General features: G+C 47.5%; 1 protein-coding gene across 2 annotated transcripts in view; it reads right to left on the bottom strand.

Annotated features, from left to right (window-relative positions):
- Window positions 1-641: 641 nt before the first annotated feature.
- Window positions 642-14,806, bottom strand: part of crybg1a (crystallin beta-gamma domain containing 1a) — a 70,691-nt gene continuing 56,526 nt past the window's right edge. Inside the window, exons 14-23 of one of the 2 annotated variants that reach the window (XM_083924379.1) lie at window positions 14,612-14,757; window positions 12,139-12,265; window positions 10,463-10,492; window positions 10,243-10,355; window positions 8,889-9,021; window positions 8,642-8,781; window positions 6,951-7,074; window positions 6,071-6,229; window positions 4,406-4,568; window positions 642-1,954 (exon numbers count right to left, since the gene is read on the bottom strand). In XM_083924379.1, the coding sequence (XP_083780505.1) occupies window positions 1,866-1,954; window positions 4,406-4,568; window positions 6,071-6,229; window positions 6,951-7,074; window positions 8,642-8,781; window positions 8,889-9,021; window positions 10,243-10,355; window positions 10,463-10,492; window positions 12,139-12,265; window positions 14,612-14,757 (1,224 nt within the window). In that variant the 3' untranslated portion in view covers window positions 642-1,865. Of the gene's footprint in view, window positions 1,955-4,405; window positions 4,569-6,070; window positions 6,230-6,950; window positions 7,075-8,641; window positions 8,782-8,888; window positions 9,022-10,242; window positions 10,356-10,462; window positions 10,493-12,138; window positions 12,266-13,848; window positions 14,758-14,806 lie in introns of those variants that run through there. The other variant, XM_083924378.1, reaches the window with a different exon arrangement.

The raw sequence follows: 14,806 nt of genomic DNA, 5'->3' as shown, positions 1-14,806 counted from the left end.
CTAGAGCTTCTGGAGTGTACACACATCACATTTCATATTGCATTTGTCAATATACACTATACATTCATATTTACCAGCATTACGGTCAGAACTGGACCCACACAGCAGAAAAGTACCGTAAAGTAAAGAGAGGTGTGCAGCATCGAGGTTCTCCCTTTATAGGAGGGGGGCGGAGTCTTTGGTCCAGAGGGTTTGAAAGCAAGTAGCAAAAAATAGGCAACATTTTTACACTTATTTTTACACTTTGCATCAGTTACAGAGGATTTGTTTTATGTATATGTGCATGTTTATGTGTGTTAGGGGTGGAACGGTTCACATAAGCCACCGTTCGCTTCATATCACGGTTTTCGGTTTTGGGTTCGGCACCATGGATCAGATCTCATCTCAATCTTTCCCCATTAGCTCTGAGGAAAGAAAAAATTGATCTAAGGGTTCCCGATGTCCGAAACCAGCACGAGTGCACTCAGCACCCTCGAAATAGGGGGGGGGGGGGGGGGGGTAGCCTAAGTTTCAAGTCTCTAAAATAACCCTAACCCCTAAACCCTAACCCTAATCCTAAACCCTAACCCTAATCCTAAACCCTAACCCTAATCCTAAACCCTAACCCTAACCCTAACCCTAATCTCAAACCTTAACCCTATTTTAAATAGGCCATAACTTTTGATAGGAACGTCGTAGAGACGCCATCCTGGTACCAATGGAAAGCGCGTGGCCATAACACACAATTGTTAAAGATCAAAGGGTTCCCGATGTCCGATCGCAACGAAACCAGCACGAGTGAACTCAGCACCCACGAAATAGGGGGGGTAGCCAAAGTTTCAAGTCTCTAAAATAACCCTAACCCCTAAACCCTAACCCTAATCCTAAACCCTAATCCCTAACCCTAATCCTAAACCCTAACCCTAAAAGAGCTTTGTCTTCCTCAGCTCTCTTTTGGTCACAACGGTGCGGTAGAGCGACTGCAGCACCGCACCCGCTGCTCCGATTCTCCGGCCAAACTCACGCTGCATCGTCCCCTCACTCGTGAACAAGATCCAGAGGTACTTAAACTCCTTCAATTGGGGTCAGGACTGATCCCCTACCTGGAGTAACAATCCACCGTAGCCTAACAATACGATCAGATATTGTTAAGGACGTGTCATGCAATCATGCACAAACTGAAATAATGAGGCAGCATGTTTAGGGATTACTGCAACAATCTTAAATCAAAGTGAGATTTTGAAACAGTAGGAGACAAATTGCTGCATTTACGCGTTTATATATTTATTTGGCATAAAGGTGAACACTTGTTTGCCTTCTAGGTAAGAATATAAAAACTTTTACATCATCAAATCTTAGGAAAAATTAAGAAAATTGGTTTTCTTTCACTAAAATACGCACAAACAATCACTGAACTGACTGAAATAGGCGACATCAGGGCCGTTCAGTTCAGTTGGAATTGGAAAATGATCCAAAATGAGCTGGAAAAATATGAGCGTCACATTAATGGATGTTGTAAAACAATGCAGCAACATAGGAGTGCATATGAGTCTTTATTTTATCATAGTAGTAGTTAATAAACCGTTCCACCCCTCATGTGTATATGTTTGTGTATCTACTGTATATGTTTATTCTTCCATCCTGATAAATGTAGTTGAATGATTGTAGGGAACCCTTCTGCCTCTAACCCGAGCCTCTTCTGGGTTTCCTGGGTTTCCTTTGCAGGTAATTTAATCATCTTCTTCTCTCCACATGTGCTGAATAAATCGAATCCAATCACTGTTCATTCGTTCAGTTAACACCGCGAGAGCAGTTCTACATGGTTACCTAAGCAACAGGCGCTCTACAGTGGAGCGGGTGAGTCCGCGGAGTAGAGGCTCGTCGGATCACAAGACGTCCAGGGTCCACCTCTGGTTCAGTCTCCTCTCGTCACACGTGCTGAGGATCACCTGGTTCTTGTCATACTGATGACCGCCTGAGGGGCAAACACAAGGAAGTCAGTGTTTTTGTCCCATACAACATTTACACTGTTGACACACACGGGCGAGTTGGTTATGAAAGCTGCGGTTGGTAACTTATATTAGCTCAGACTCATTATATCCTGTCAGTAATGCACGTGACAGACCGTCTGAATCCGCCCGCTGCACCTTTAGGCATCTGCAAGACCCCACTGTACCCTGAGGAAAACAACAACCAGAGCCGAGGAGTCTGTGACACGGTGTCAATGACTGCTCTGAACTCTGGTCACGCTGTAAAACAAGGCAGCACTCATAAAATATGTCTCTGTATTCTGTTATTGTATTGTTTATTGCTCCATAAAGTGTTTTCTGAACGTTGGGCTGGTGGGCGGGGCTTGGATTTGGCTCCACTCTGTCACAAACGTTCTCATTTTACAGCTTAATAGTTTACTTAGGGCGCACTCACACTGTCAGTGCACCCGTTCCGCGCATAACTGCGGACAGCGGGCCGTCCACTTTAGCAGAGCCGTTTGCACATGTACGAGCACGAGCACGAGCACGAGCCCTATAGCGGTAGCAGTATGTGCGCCTGTTGGGACATAAAAAAAAGAAGGAGGGACCATGCGCGGACATTTAACAACAACAACAATGGCGGTGAAAGGTTCACGTTGGTGTGATGCGGAGGTGGAGTGTTTACTGCAGATTTGGTCGATGAAAAGATTCAAAAACAGTCGACAAGACGCACAAAAACTCAGAGGTCTACGGAAAGATCTGGAAACAAAGCCACGCATCGCCATGACGTCATCAATGCGTGTGACGTGTTACGGCGTGATGACGTATAGGCAGCAAGAAGCATTTGCGTGAGGCCCTGGCAGTGTGAGTACAAACGGGCCTGGAGGGGGGGACAAGTACCCTAAAGCCCAGGGCGCGGTGCGGAAGGACAGTGTGAGTGCGCCCTAAGTAGCTAAAGACAACACAGTAACAGAATCCTGATCCATGTTTGATCAGGGCCGCGTTTGACAGTGTGAGCAGAGTTCAGTCATTGACACTTTGTCACAGACTCCTCGGTTCTGATTGGTCGTTTTCCTTCAGACGTGGTGAAATCTTGCAGATGCCATTTAGAGCAGTAGGTGGAGGTAGAGCGACACATTTGATCACAGATGATCCGTCTCATACAGTGCTTTCAGGATTGTCAGGATACACAGGAGTGTATCAATTCATTTGATCAGTGTCCACCAGGCCTGTAACGAATACAAAATTTTTTGCTGGCTGATAAATTGTCCCAGAAATTATTGTGAGAAGCGATAATTTTGCTGTTTTGGGACCATCTTCAACTGATCTAATGACAAAAGGCGTAATAATGCAAGTCCACCCTTTCAAAGATCAATAAAAGTTTATTTCTAAAGATTATTTAACACTAGAACTGGAAGACATTTTAAATATCCAAAAATAAATAAACTAAACAACCAAAACAATAAATCAAATGGACTCTCAGTCTATTTTAACAACGTCGACGCGTTTAGTTGCTACTGTTTTTATAAAAAATGCGTGACAGCGGCTCGCTCAGGTGAAGTGATTGCTCCTCACAGGGCTCTCCTGCTGCACTCGGGGTAACTCCAGGGGTCAGCCCCCCACACAGAGACCGTGCTGCTGACAAGTGACTGACACGACACGTGACGAGCGTTAACTCCTCATTACGCTGAGGAAGAGAGAGGCTCAGTGGAAACAGATGCACCGCAGTGAAAACTCCAGGAAACACTGGAAACATGGAAATAATTGCAGCTGGCAAAGGCTCATCATTATCAGGCTCATGAAAAGTTATCATGCGATTAGTTAATCATGTGATTTATTGATTTATTGATTTACTGCTAATTGCGACAGGTCTAAAGTCCGCACACTGTAAAACAGTGATGTCAAACTCCTGCGTCTACGCTGCTGGAAACTTGGAACAAAAAAAGGTCAATGGAAAAAAACAAAGCCACGCATCGCCATGACGTCATCAATGCGTGTGACGTGTTACGGCGCGATGACGTATAGGCAGCAAGAAGCATTCTCCGAGGCCCAGGTAGTGTGAGTACAAACGGGCCTGGAGGGGGGGACAAGGACCCTAAAGCACGGGGCACGGGACGGAGGCACAGTGGGAGGGCGCCCTAACACTTCCCACTCCAGTGCCACTGCCTCCTCTTTCTGAACAGAGTTTCAGCAAATATGACAAAAGCTTATTTTTCTAAAAATTACCAACTTCATCTTTATAGAACCAAAGTAATGAAACCCAGTGATTGAGTACAAAATGAGGTTAAAGCAGAGACTAGAAGTTTGAGAGGGTGCACCTCTTCCATGCACCAGGAGATGGAGCTGTTGTTCAGCACTCACTGAGTCCCGACCACACGCTGACATGGTTGGACCTTTTTAACTGACTCCAGAACATGCAACTGGACAAACACATGTGTGAAGTTAAAACATCTGACCTTTGACCTCCAGGACCAGCTCAGGTTTGAGGTGGCAGTGCACCAGGCCATCCGGGGTGATGTTCCACAGGTGGTTGCCTTTGCCCCGCTCCGGGGTAACGCAGAGCCGGCTGCCCTCCATCACCAAGCTGCCCGTGGTCTCCAGGCAACAGTCCTCCACCAGCTGCAGACAGAGGGGGCAAAGTGTTGCTTCATTATCCCTGAAACCTTTGATTGACTACGGTGGTTTTTTGTACATGCACGCAAATACGTCATCTTTCAAAATGCTGTGTTCTGTGACCACGCTGCTTTAACATTCAGCTCTGGTTCTGGTTCTGAACACACCTTTGTTCTCTGTGTGAGGAATCTGGACAGATCAGAAGTTCAAACGGCCCAGATCGAGCGGACAGTGAGGGTGCAACGTGACGACGTCGGTTTTCAATATAAGGTTTTTACAAAAGGTAAAAATATATGTGGAAATAAAATTAACTGGATTATCCAAGAAGTATACAACATGCTACCTGTGTCCCTTATAATTAATTTAAATTAAGAAAATATGGCTAAATCGTGAGGTAAATGTCTTTATTCTTTATTTTTGTGCTGCTGGAGGGGGGGGGGGGGTCCTCACAGTGACCGAAACGCCTGAGTCGAGGATCTCTGAAATATCTTTAAATGTTTTCAGTACAAACGCTTTGATTTTGTGTCAAAGTAAAGGTCCTGTCAGCTCCATCTGGGCCCTTTAAATGCATCTTACATAAACATTAACGTGAGTGTATACGGCTGCACTACAGTCAGACCACGGAGATCTGAGGAGTGACTCCTGGGGTGGCAGTAGCTCAGTCGTTAGGTGACTTGGCTGGGAACTGGAGGGTCGCCGGTTTGAGTCCCTGTGTGGTGGACCAGTGGCTGGAGAGGTGCCAGTTCATCTACTGATGCTGTTGAGCAAGGCACCGGACCCCCAACTGCTCGAGGTGCTAATCGATTGGCAGCCCCCCCCCCCACATCCCATTAATTGCATGTATAAAGGTCCAGTCTGTGTGTGTGTGTGTGTGTGTGTGTCTGTGTGTGTGTGTAACATGAATAACAATAATAGAGTTAAACATCCTAATAAAGGAATTCTTCTTCTTCTTCTGATCTCTGATAAACACGACCAACAGCAAAGACAATGATCTTTTGTTTTCTCAATATAATAAAAATAATTAACTCCAGACGACAGCGTTTGAATTGCGTATCTAAGAATTCTTGAAGTCACATGAAAAAACAAACACTGGTCTTTGTCGTACGGTCGGAAACTTCCTGCTAACTCACAAACACCAACGGGGGAAACAGAAACCCGACCTCTGTGGAGGAGCTAACCAGAGCAATGAATGAAGTCTGTGGGGAATACATGTTTTTTCCTGCTTTGCATAATCGTCCTGATCACGCCCTTGTTTTCAGGTAGTTAGTAAAATAACTGGGCCGGAGGCTGTTTTCACCGCAGCCGACTTCCAGACCACTGTAACGGCTCCAACAGGAACCACACTTTCTGTATAACAATGTCATATATGTGCTACAGACACTGGTACTGTAGAGTGAACCACAACACTGTCACGGGGCAAAATACTGAAGATAATATAACTTATAATGGCGTAACACACGCGCTGTGACGGTGGTTTTGTGTGGTGTACTGGTGGGATTATGCGGTACCTTGCAGGTAAGCAGCCCGTCCCGATAGAGCCAGACCTGCTCTACCCCTCCCGTCTCCTCCACAGCCTGAACCCTCATCAGCTTGATGTCGTCCAGAGCTCCCGTCAGCGACATCACGCACCCCGTCTCCCTGTTCCGCAGACGGAAGTACGCGTGTTTCTGTTGGAGCAGAGCCACATGGTAACATCGGGTTTATGAAAACATGAGAAAGTTATTTACAACCTGATGTGTGACTTGTTTTATTGCTGGGACTGAAACCAGGGACACTAAGGGCGCACTCACACTGTCCATCCGTACCGTGCCCAACCGCGTTTCACAGGTAAAATCTAGTGCAACCGTACCACGCTTGCCGTCCACGCCCGTTTGGGAGAGGTGGGCTTTTGTAAAGCACGTTTGCACATGTACGAGCACGAGCGTGCGCACGTGTACGAGCACGAGGCCTACGGCGGTTCTGAGGTCATTTCCTGTGCGCCTGTTGGGACGTAGAAAAAAGAAGGAGGGACCATGCGCGGACATTTAAAACAATGGCGGTGAAAGGTTCACGTTGGTGTGATGCGGAGGTGGAGTGTTTACTGCAGATTTGGTCGATGAAAAGATTCAAAAACAGTCGACAAGACGCACAAAAACTCTGAGGTCTACGGAAAGATCTGGAAACAAAGCCACGCATCGCCATGACGTCATCAATGCGTGTGACGTGTTACGGCGTGATGACGTATAGGCAGCAAGAAGCATTCTCCGAGGCCCAGGTAGTGTGAGTACAAACGGGCCTGGAGGGGGGGACAAGGACCCTAAAGCACGGGGCACGGGACGGACGGACAGTGTGAGTGCGCCCTTACTTGATGTACGAGACTAGATTGGACGGACCCACATGCTTCCATACCTGGAGTAACGGCCGTAGGGATCCGATCTGCCGCCAGCCGCTGAACTTCCAGAAATCGCCCACTTCACTTGGCTGGAGAAGCAGCTGTCGGCCGCGGTAGTTACTGTGTTCATACAACACCCACCTGGAGAGAAGAGCCCTGCGTTAGTTCTGTTCATAGAAAAATGTGACACGTCGTTATTAAAACACTAAGTCTTCGTGGTGATGGCCTCTGAAGGGCTCCACAGTTACACTCGCTTACAAACATCAGAAAACAACACTCCTGATGAATGTTTCGCTCGTCAGCAGCAGGAATGAGGGCGGGGGGGAGGCCCATGCACTGACACCGCGTGCTAACAGCATGTGACGTGAACAAGCGGGCCAGCCGCGTGTCTTCCCCGCGTCTGGGACAGGGTTCACTTCCAGTCTGTCACTGTCACACACCACGCTGGTCAGGAGTTTGAAGATTTAACCTGGCATTCAACAGCCCCCCGAGGTCCAGGGTCGTCTTCAAACGTTGCATTGTATGTTTTCCACTCGTGGTGAATCTGATCTACAGTTAACTCATTTTTCCTTTCTCGCAATACTTGGAGCCCGGGACCAAGCATCAGTGACAAAATCTGTTTTTAACCAAGTCAGTACACACATATTTAGAGACAAATGGCATCTGATAAGGATGAACCCTGGGCGCCTCCCTAGGGAGGTGTTCCAGGTACGTCCAGCTGGGAGGAGGCCTCGGGGAAGACCCAGGACCAGGTGGAGAGATTAGATCTCCACACTGGCCTGGGAACGCCTCAGGATCCCCCAGTTAGAGCTGGTTAATGTGGCCCGGGAAAGGGAAGTTTGGGGTCCCCTGCTAAAGCTGCTGCCCCTGAGACCCGACCCGGGATAAGAGGCTGAAGATGAGATGAGATGAATATATTTTTGTCTTGCCCAAGGACACTTCGACATGCAGACCAGGGGAGGTGGGGATCGAACCACCAATCTCTCGAATGGAGGACAACCCACTCTTCCACTGAGCCACAGCCGCCTCTGGGCTTACGGTACACAAATAAGAAATAACCAGGACTACAAGCCTAAAGGTGCTTTCAGATAGCAAGCGAAGCAAAACACAGAGGTGCTTTGAATGCATATAAGGCCTGTGTGTGTGTGTGTGTGTGTGTGCGTCTGTGTCTGTGTGTCTGTTTGTGGCAGCTTCGGGAGACGGTGGCTTCTGTGAACGCCGCTGGCAAACACATCGGGAGTCGACTGGTGTGCAGTTTTTCAGGAGCATATTTTACAGTTTCTTCCACACACTCTGTGAGTAAGTGTGGACGGAGAGCGTGAATGTGCTGCGACAGGTGGACGCTGAGAGAAGGGACCTGCTGTGAAGCCGGAGACACCTTGGGTCCGACAGGAGAACTTTAGAAATGAACAATATTTTAACATTCAAAGTCCAAAAAATGTAAAATGTTAGAAGTGTAAAGTATAGTCACACACATAACTGAGGAGTTAAGGTTCAAAGAAGCCATCATTTTGATTCTAGATGCTGTAAATGTGTAAATATATAATGTTTTGTGTATTGAAAGAACTTTAAATGACTGTGAAACACACAGTCAGTTGTGTTGATAGGTTGTGTTAGTGTGTGTGTTGTCAATCATGTTGGGATTCATAAGGTTTTGACTGTGCCTTCAAAGAGAGCAAAAAAAGGTAACAGTAAAAAAGTGACGTACATTCCTCCCTCCACCACCACGGAGTGCACGCGCGTGTCCAGGCCCGCCTGCAGCAGGTTCACGGCTCCGGTTCTCATCAGCACTCTGCGGCCTCTGCAGCCCGGCCGGCTGAACAGGTTGATGGAGGGCAGAGAAAACTCCTGAACAAGAAGAAGAGCGGAGAGGTTCGTTTATTACGAGTCCCATCCACAGTGCAGACACTGATTATGACCAACAGCACAAATGGAACCGCTCATATGATACTCACGTGTCCGGCGGTCTGTATGGAGCGAAAGGTGGAGTCCGGGGACAGGCAGCCCATGGCCTCTGCGGTCGGGTACTCTCCTTCCTCCAACACGTAAATGTTCCCTGTGAACTGGGCTCCTTCATAAGCCACCCAGCTGACACAGAAACACACACATCTTGGTTGTCAATGACTCTCTCGCACTCACACTGTCCATCAGCACCGTGCCCAAACAGGTTTTACGGCTAAAGTCTAGTTCCTTTGACCAGTGTAAGTGCAACCGTACCACATCTAGGAGCGGTACGGTTGCACTTACACTGGTCAACTGTAAGGCGCCTTGTTGCGGCACACGTGCTTTACAAAAGGTGGGCTTTTGTAAAGCACGTTTGCACATGCACACACATGTACGAGCACGAGGCATACGGCGGTTCTGAGGTCATTTCCTGTGCGCCTGTTGGGACGTAGAAAAAAGAAGGAGGGACCATGCGCGGACATTTAAAACAATGGCGGTGAAAGGTTCACGTTGGTGTGATGCGGAGGTGGAGTGTTTACTGCAGATTTGGTCGATGAAAAGATTCAAAAACAGTCGACAAGACGCACAAAAACTCCGAGGTCTACGGAAAGATCTGGAAACAAAGCCACGCATCGCCATGACGTCATCAATGCGTGTGACGTGTTACGGCGTGATGACGTATAGGCAGCAAGAAGCATTCTCCGAGGCCCAGGTAGTGTGAGTACAAACGGGCCTGGAGGGGGGGACAAGGACCCTAAAGCACGGGGCACGGGACGGACGCACAGTGGGAGGGCGCCCTGACTGTCTGGGTTCCCGTTCCTTTTAAGAAAACATCTTCCAGGACCTTTCAAGAAGCTGAAGTAAAAAGGGAGCATTTTTCCGTTCTTCCCCGGGTAAACCTGCTTTGAAGTGTCGCACCACATCGCTGGTCCTGCTAGTTTTAAACTAAATACACACCTAAGCTTACATCAGCAAGTTAGGTGCCTAAATACATTTAAATGATATGGTACAACATGGATTATTTCCAGGATATTTGGCCATTTCACTCAATTTCCGTGTGTTTCCACCGACTGGAAAAGTAGTCCCTAAACGTCCAGGTTCTCCGGGGCGTGCTCCTGTCCCTGGCATCAGTGGTTTCTACCTTTTTATCATTGTGTTGTTTGTTGTTTTTACTCTCAGCTGAAACCTGGGTCCTCAAAATGCTGCTGAGGTTATTCAGTGTGTCCCAAAAAAGGGTTTGTTGAAACCACGGGCTGTCAGAGTTCTCCGACTAAGGACACGCAAGTGGAATTAGATTTCTTTCCTAGTTAAGTGGCGGATAAATCACGAGAGCATCTCTGACACTAACACTGCAGCTGTGCCTACCTGCCAGCCAGCACCTTACAGGACTGGGGTATGAAGTCTTCATCCAGAGATGCTGGGCTGTCCTCCAGAGCCACCATCCTTCCCTGGAAGTCCCGCTCAGAGTACATCTGCATCTGTGGCACGTATGAAAGCAGAGGTTAGAGACCCGGGCAGAACACACACACCCGAAAAACGGGTTTGTCCAGCCGTTTTACAGAAAGTGTGAATGGAGCGATGATACCTTGAATTTGGTTGTTCCCATCAGTGTGTCCTGTACAACAGACAGAAGGGAGGTATTAACATAAGCTTTGCACCAAAAGAGATCTTAATAATTAATAATTAATAATAAAAGAAGCTCGTTAAGACCCTGTTTACACGAGAACGCCCGCGGGTGAAAGCTCTGATCTGCTCCAGCGTTGTGTTTGCGTGTAAAGGTAAAAACACTAAAGTGAGCTCTGATCTGCTCCGGCGTTGTGTTTGCGTGTAAAGGTAAAAACACTAAAGTGAGCTCTGATCTGCTCCAGCGTTGTGTTTGCGTGTAAAGGTAAAAACACTAAAGTGAGCTCTGATCTGCTCCAGCGTTGTGTTTGCGTGTAAAGGTAAAAACACTAAAGTGAGCTCTGATCTGCTCCAGCGTTGTGTTTGCGTGTAAAGGTAAAAACACTAAAGTGAGCTCTGATCTGCTCCAGCGTTGTGTTTGCGTGTAAAGGTAAAAACACTAAAGTGAGCTCTGATCTGCTCCAGCGTTGTGTTTGCGTGTAAAGGTAAAAACACTAAAGTGAGCTCTGATCTGCTCCAGCGTTGTGTTTGCGTGTAAAGGTAAAAACACTAAAGTGAGCTCTGATCTGCTCCAGCGTTGTGTTTGCGTGTAAAGGTAAAAACACTAAAGTGAGCTCTGATCTGCTCCAGCGTTGTGTTTGCGTGTAAAGGTAAAAACACTAAAGTGAGCTCTGATCGGCTCCAGCTTTGTGTTTGCGTGTAAAGGTAAAAACACTAAAGTGAGCTCTGATCTGCTCCAGCGTTGTGTTTGCGTGTAAAGGTAGAATCACTAAAGTGAGCTCTGATCTGCTCCAGCGTTGTGTTTGCGTGTAAAGGTAAAAACACTAAAGTGAGCTCTGATCTGCTCCAGCGTTGTGTTTGCGTGTAAAGGTAAAAACACTAAAGTGAGCTCTGATCTGCTCCGGCGTTGTGTTTGCGTGTAAAGGTAAAAACACTAAAGTGAGCTCTGATCTGCTCCGGCGTTGTGTTTGCGTGTAAAGGTAAAAACACTAAAGTGAGCTCTGATCTGCTCCAGCGTTGTGTTTGCGTGTAAAGGTAAAAACACTAAAGTAAGCTCTGATCTGCTCCAGCGTTGTGTTTGCGTGTAAAGGTAAAAACACTAAAGTGAGCTCTGATCTGCTCCAGTGTTGTGTTTGCGTGTAAAGGTAAAAACACTAAAGTGAGCTCTGATCCGCTCACGCTGGCTCTCGTGGCGTGCGTGTTTCCGTAACATCCGTGTGCAGAGTTCAGGTAAACAACAACAAACATGTGGGACTGTTTCCATCAGTGGGACATTCAAGTGTCCTGGGTGGAGCCGAGGCGGTGGGAGGCTGCAGACCGTGCTGCAGATCCCTGTCACACTGTACGGCGTCCTGCTTCTCCGCTGTTAGGGAGCGAAGGAGAAGGACGTTTCCCAGCATGCACCAGCTCTGAGTGCTGCCACCTACACACCTGACGTGCACACTACGTCCAATTTACACACTTATGCGTCACCGTGTGCACACAGAGTTCCCCCCAAAGACGCTCGTCTGAACGCGGAAAAAAAAGCGAGAACGCAACACCGCTTTTATGCTTCCTTTCTAGATCGTCTTCGTCTAAACAGGGCAAAGGTCTTATTCCACATCTTGTTCTGAACTGATCCCACACGTCATCTCTTACCTGGAACACGGGCTGTATGGATGAGATCCTGAAGTTCTTGGCTCCCCAGTCTTCGGGGTTTGCGTACAGGCCTTTCTCCAGGACGTAGAGCTCTCCGCTGAATCCAGGCTTCTCAAAGCCCACCCACCTGCTCGCCGGGGGACACAGAGACAACGTCCTGAGATGTAACACCACAGTTAGGGCGCACTCACACTGTCCTTCCGCACCGCGCCCCGTGCTTTAGGGTCCTTGTCCCCCCCTCCAGGCCCGTTTGTACTCACACTACCTGGGCCTCGGAGAATGCTTCTTGCTGCCTATACGTCATCACGCCGTAACACGTCACACGCGTTGATGACGTCATGGCGATGCGTGGCTTTGTTTCCAGATCTTTCCGTAGACCTCGGAGTTTTTGTGCGTCTTGTCGACTGTTTTTGAATCTTTTCATCGACCAAATCTGCAGTAAACACTCCACCTCCGCATCACACCAACGTGAACCTTTCACCGCCATTGTTTTAAATGTCCGCGCATGGTCCCTCCTTCTTTTTTCTACGTCCCAACAGGCGCACAGGAAATGACCTCAGAACCGCCGTAGGCCTCATGCTCGTGCACGTGCGCACGCTCGTGCTCGTACATGTGCAAACGGGCTTTACTAAAGCCCACCTCTCTCATACGGGCCGTGGACGGCCAGCTGGCCGCAGTTATGCGCCGAGCGGTTGCACTCACACTGGTCAAACGCACTAGGCTTTAGCCGCAAAACCTGTTTTGGCCCTGTGCGGAGGGACAGTGTGAGTGCGCCCTGACTGGAGTCGTCTTATCTGGTTGGCTCTGATTAAATCACTGACTGGGACTGTGTGCGGTTACTGATAAAAGGAGGAAGTCCAGGCTTCTGAGGGGCTGTAAAACGATTGAGCTGGAGAGGAGGATGCAAAGCAAACAACAGAACACTGCTTTGCTTGTTTGCGGAGCCTTTCCGCACGCACACAGTTTGTGTCACTGCTGCTTTTAACAACTGTGTACTTTTCCAGGCTTTGAACTGCGTGCTTTGTGTTTTTAGTCCCGTGTATTCGAGGAAGCCTCTCGCAACGTCTTGGCCGGGGTTAACAGATGAAAAATTGTCTAATTCTGCCTTTTCTTACCGTGTGTGTTTCTTAATTTGCAGTGTTCAGGTAAACTCAACTAAACATGATGATAAAAGTTAAACAAAAGCTCAAACGTGCATCTGCATGTGAAATCTGTTAACTATAAAAACTCATGTTATGTTATGTACTTATGTTTTAAAGGTAATTAAAAACATTTTAGTTAGTTAATTAAAAAACCGACCAAGTGACAGACGAAAAATGTATTTTAACTGTTGCGAAACCTTTGTTTTGAAACAAGTAGGTCACTTGATTCATTCATTTCACTACGTTAATGGTACAGGACGTGCTGCACGCCTCCTTTTCTTTGCTGTCACTCGGAAAAAGAAGCAGAATTTTGATTTGAAAGGTGGGGGGGGGGACACAGGAAGTACAGGCCGAGCCCACACCACGGCGACTTCCTGTTTGATCCAATCAGGAAGCTCCGTCAGCGTCAGTTCTCTGAGTGTCCACTAGGGGCAGGTTTCATAACAGAGCAGTTTCTCATTGAGCCCCATGTTAAACAGGCCGTTTACACAGCATCATTAAACCTGTTTAAGGACAAAAGAACATTCTAGTCTGTGTGTTTAGATCAGATCTCCATGACAACACTGAGGGGGAGGGGCTAGTTTTTATTTAACTGGAGGTTAAAGGTTATGAATAATTAGGGGCGTGGCCTCTTGAGTGACAGCTAGCCTCTGGCCCTCACTTCTCCTCGGAGGTAAACGTCAGCCAGATGGACGTACGCCCCTCCCCCCAACGTCACATACATGCCCTTTTTTGGTAAGAGGAAATGAGGCGGAGTCAAAGTCTGACAAGATGGAGACTCCCGTAGGCGAGGACGACTGGATCAAGGTGAGAGAACGGACCACAACGGAGAGGCTACAGCATTATATCAAAATAGGCGTTCATTAGAAAACTACAGCCTCAGGCTTTTCTAAAATATATTAATTATATCTATATATAATATACATTATATATAGATATATATATATATATGTTGGCAGAAGGTGGTGTGGTGAAGCAAAATGTGTAAAGTGGGGAGTAAAATGTTAATCATATCATGTAAATATGGGGCAAAGTATTCAGAGGATACTTTTAGAGATGTCTCAAAAATAGTGCTTTTAATTATTGTTTACAGTAACTAAAGATTCACTCTTTTAATCACGTCATTAGTGGAAATCTTTGCCCTCGAGAGACAAAAGCTTTTGTTCCTAAAGGGATCAGCCCTCAAAGGGTGGTGTGTGTGTGTGTGTGTGTGTGTGTGTGTGTGTGTGTGTGAGTGTGTGTAGAGTGACACGTTTGGACGGTGAGCATCACACGCCCAAACACTAAAAGGGTGTGGACAATGTTTCCCTCCTTCTTCGTGTCAGACTTACACTCCACCCATGACGTTGACGGACTGAGTTTTGCAGCCGTAGCTGATGTCCTCCATGTTGGGGACGGGACCCAGCAAGTCCACGTTGAGTCCCAGCTCATCAAAGTGCCGCTCGCTGAACAGCTTAACGTGAGGGGACAGGAAATCCTGGGGAGGAAAACACAGTGGAACTATTAGAGAGCCACGTCTCTCTCTG

This window comes from Echiichthys vipera (assembly GCF_963691815.1).
Source record: "Echiichthys vipera genome assembly, chromosome: 12".
Classification (NCBI taxonomy): Eukaryota; Metazoa; Chordata; class Actinopteri; order Perciformes; family Trachinidae; genus Echiichthys; species Echiichthys vipera.
Note: the sequence above shows the minus strand (reverse complement) of the source record. Positions and strands in the feature narration are given on the sequence as shown.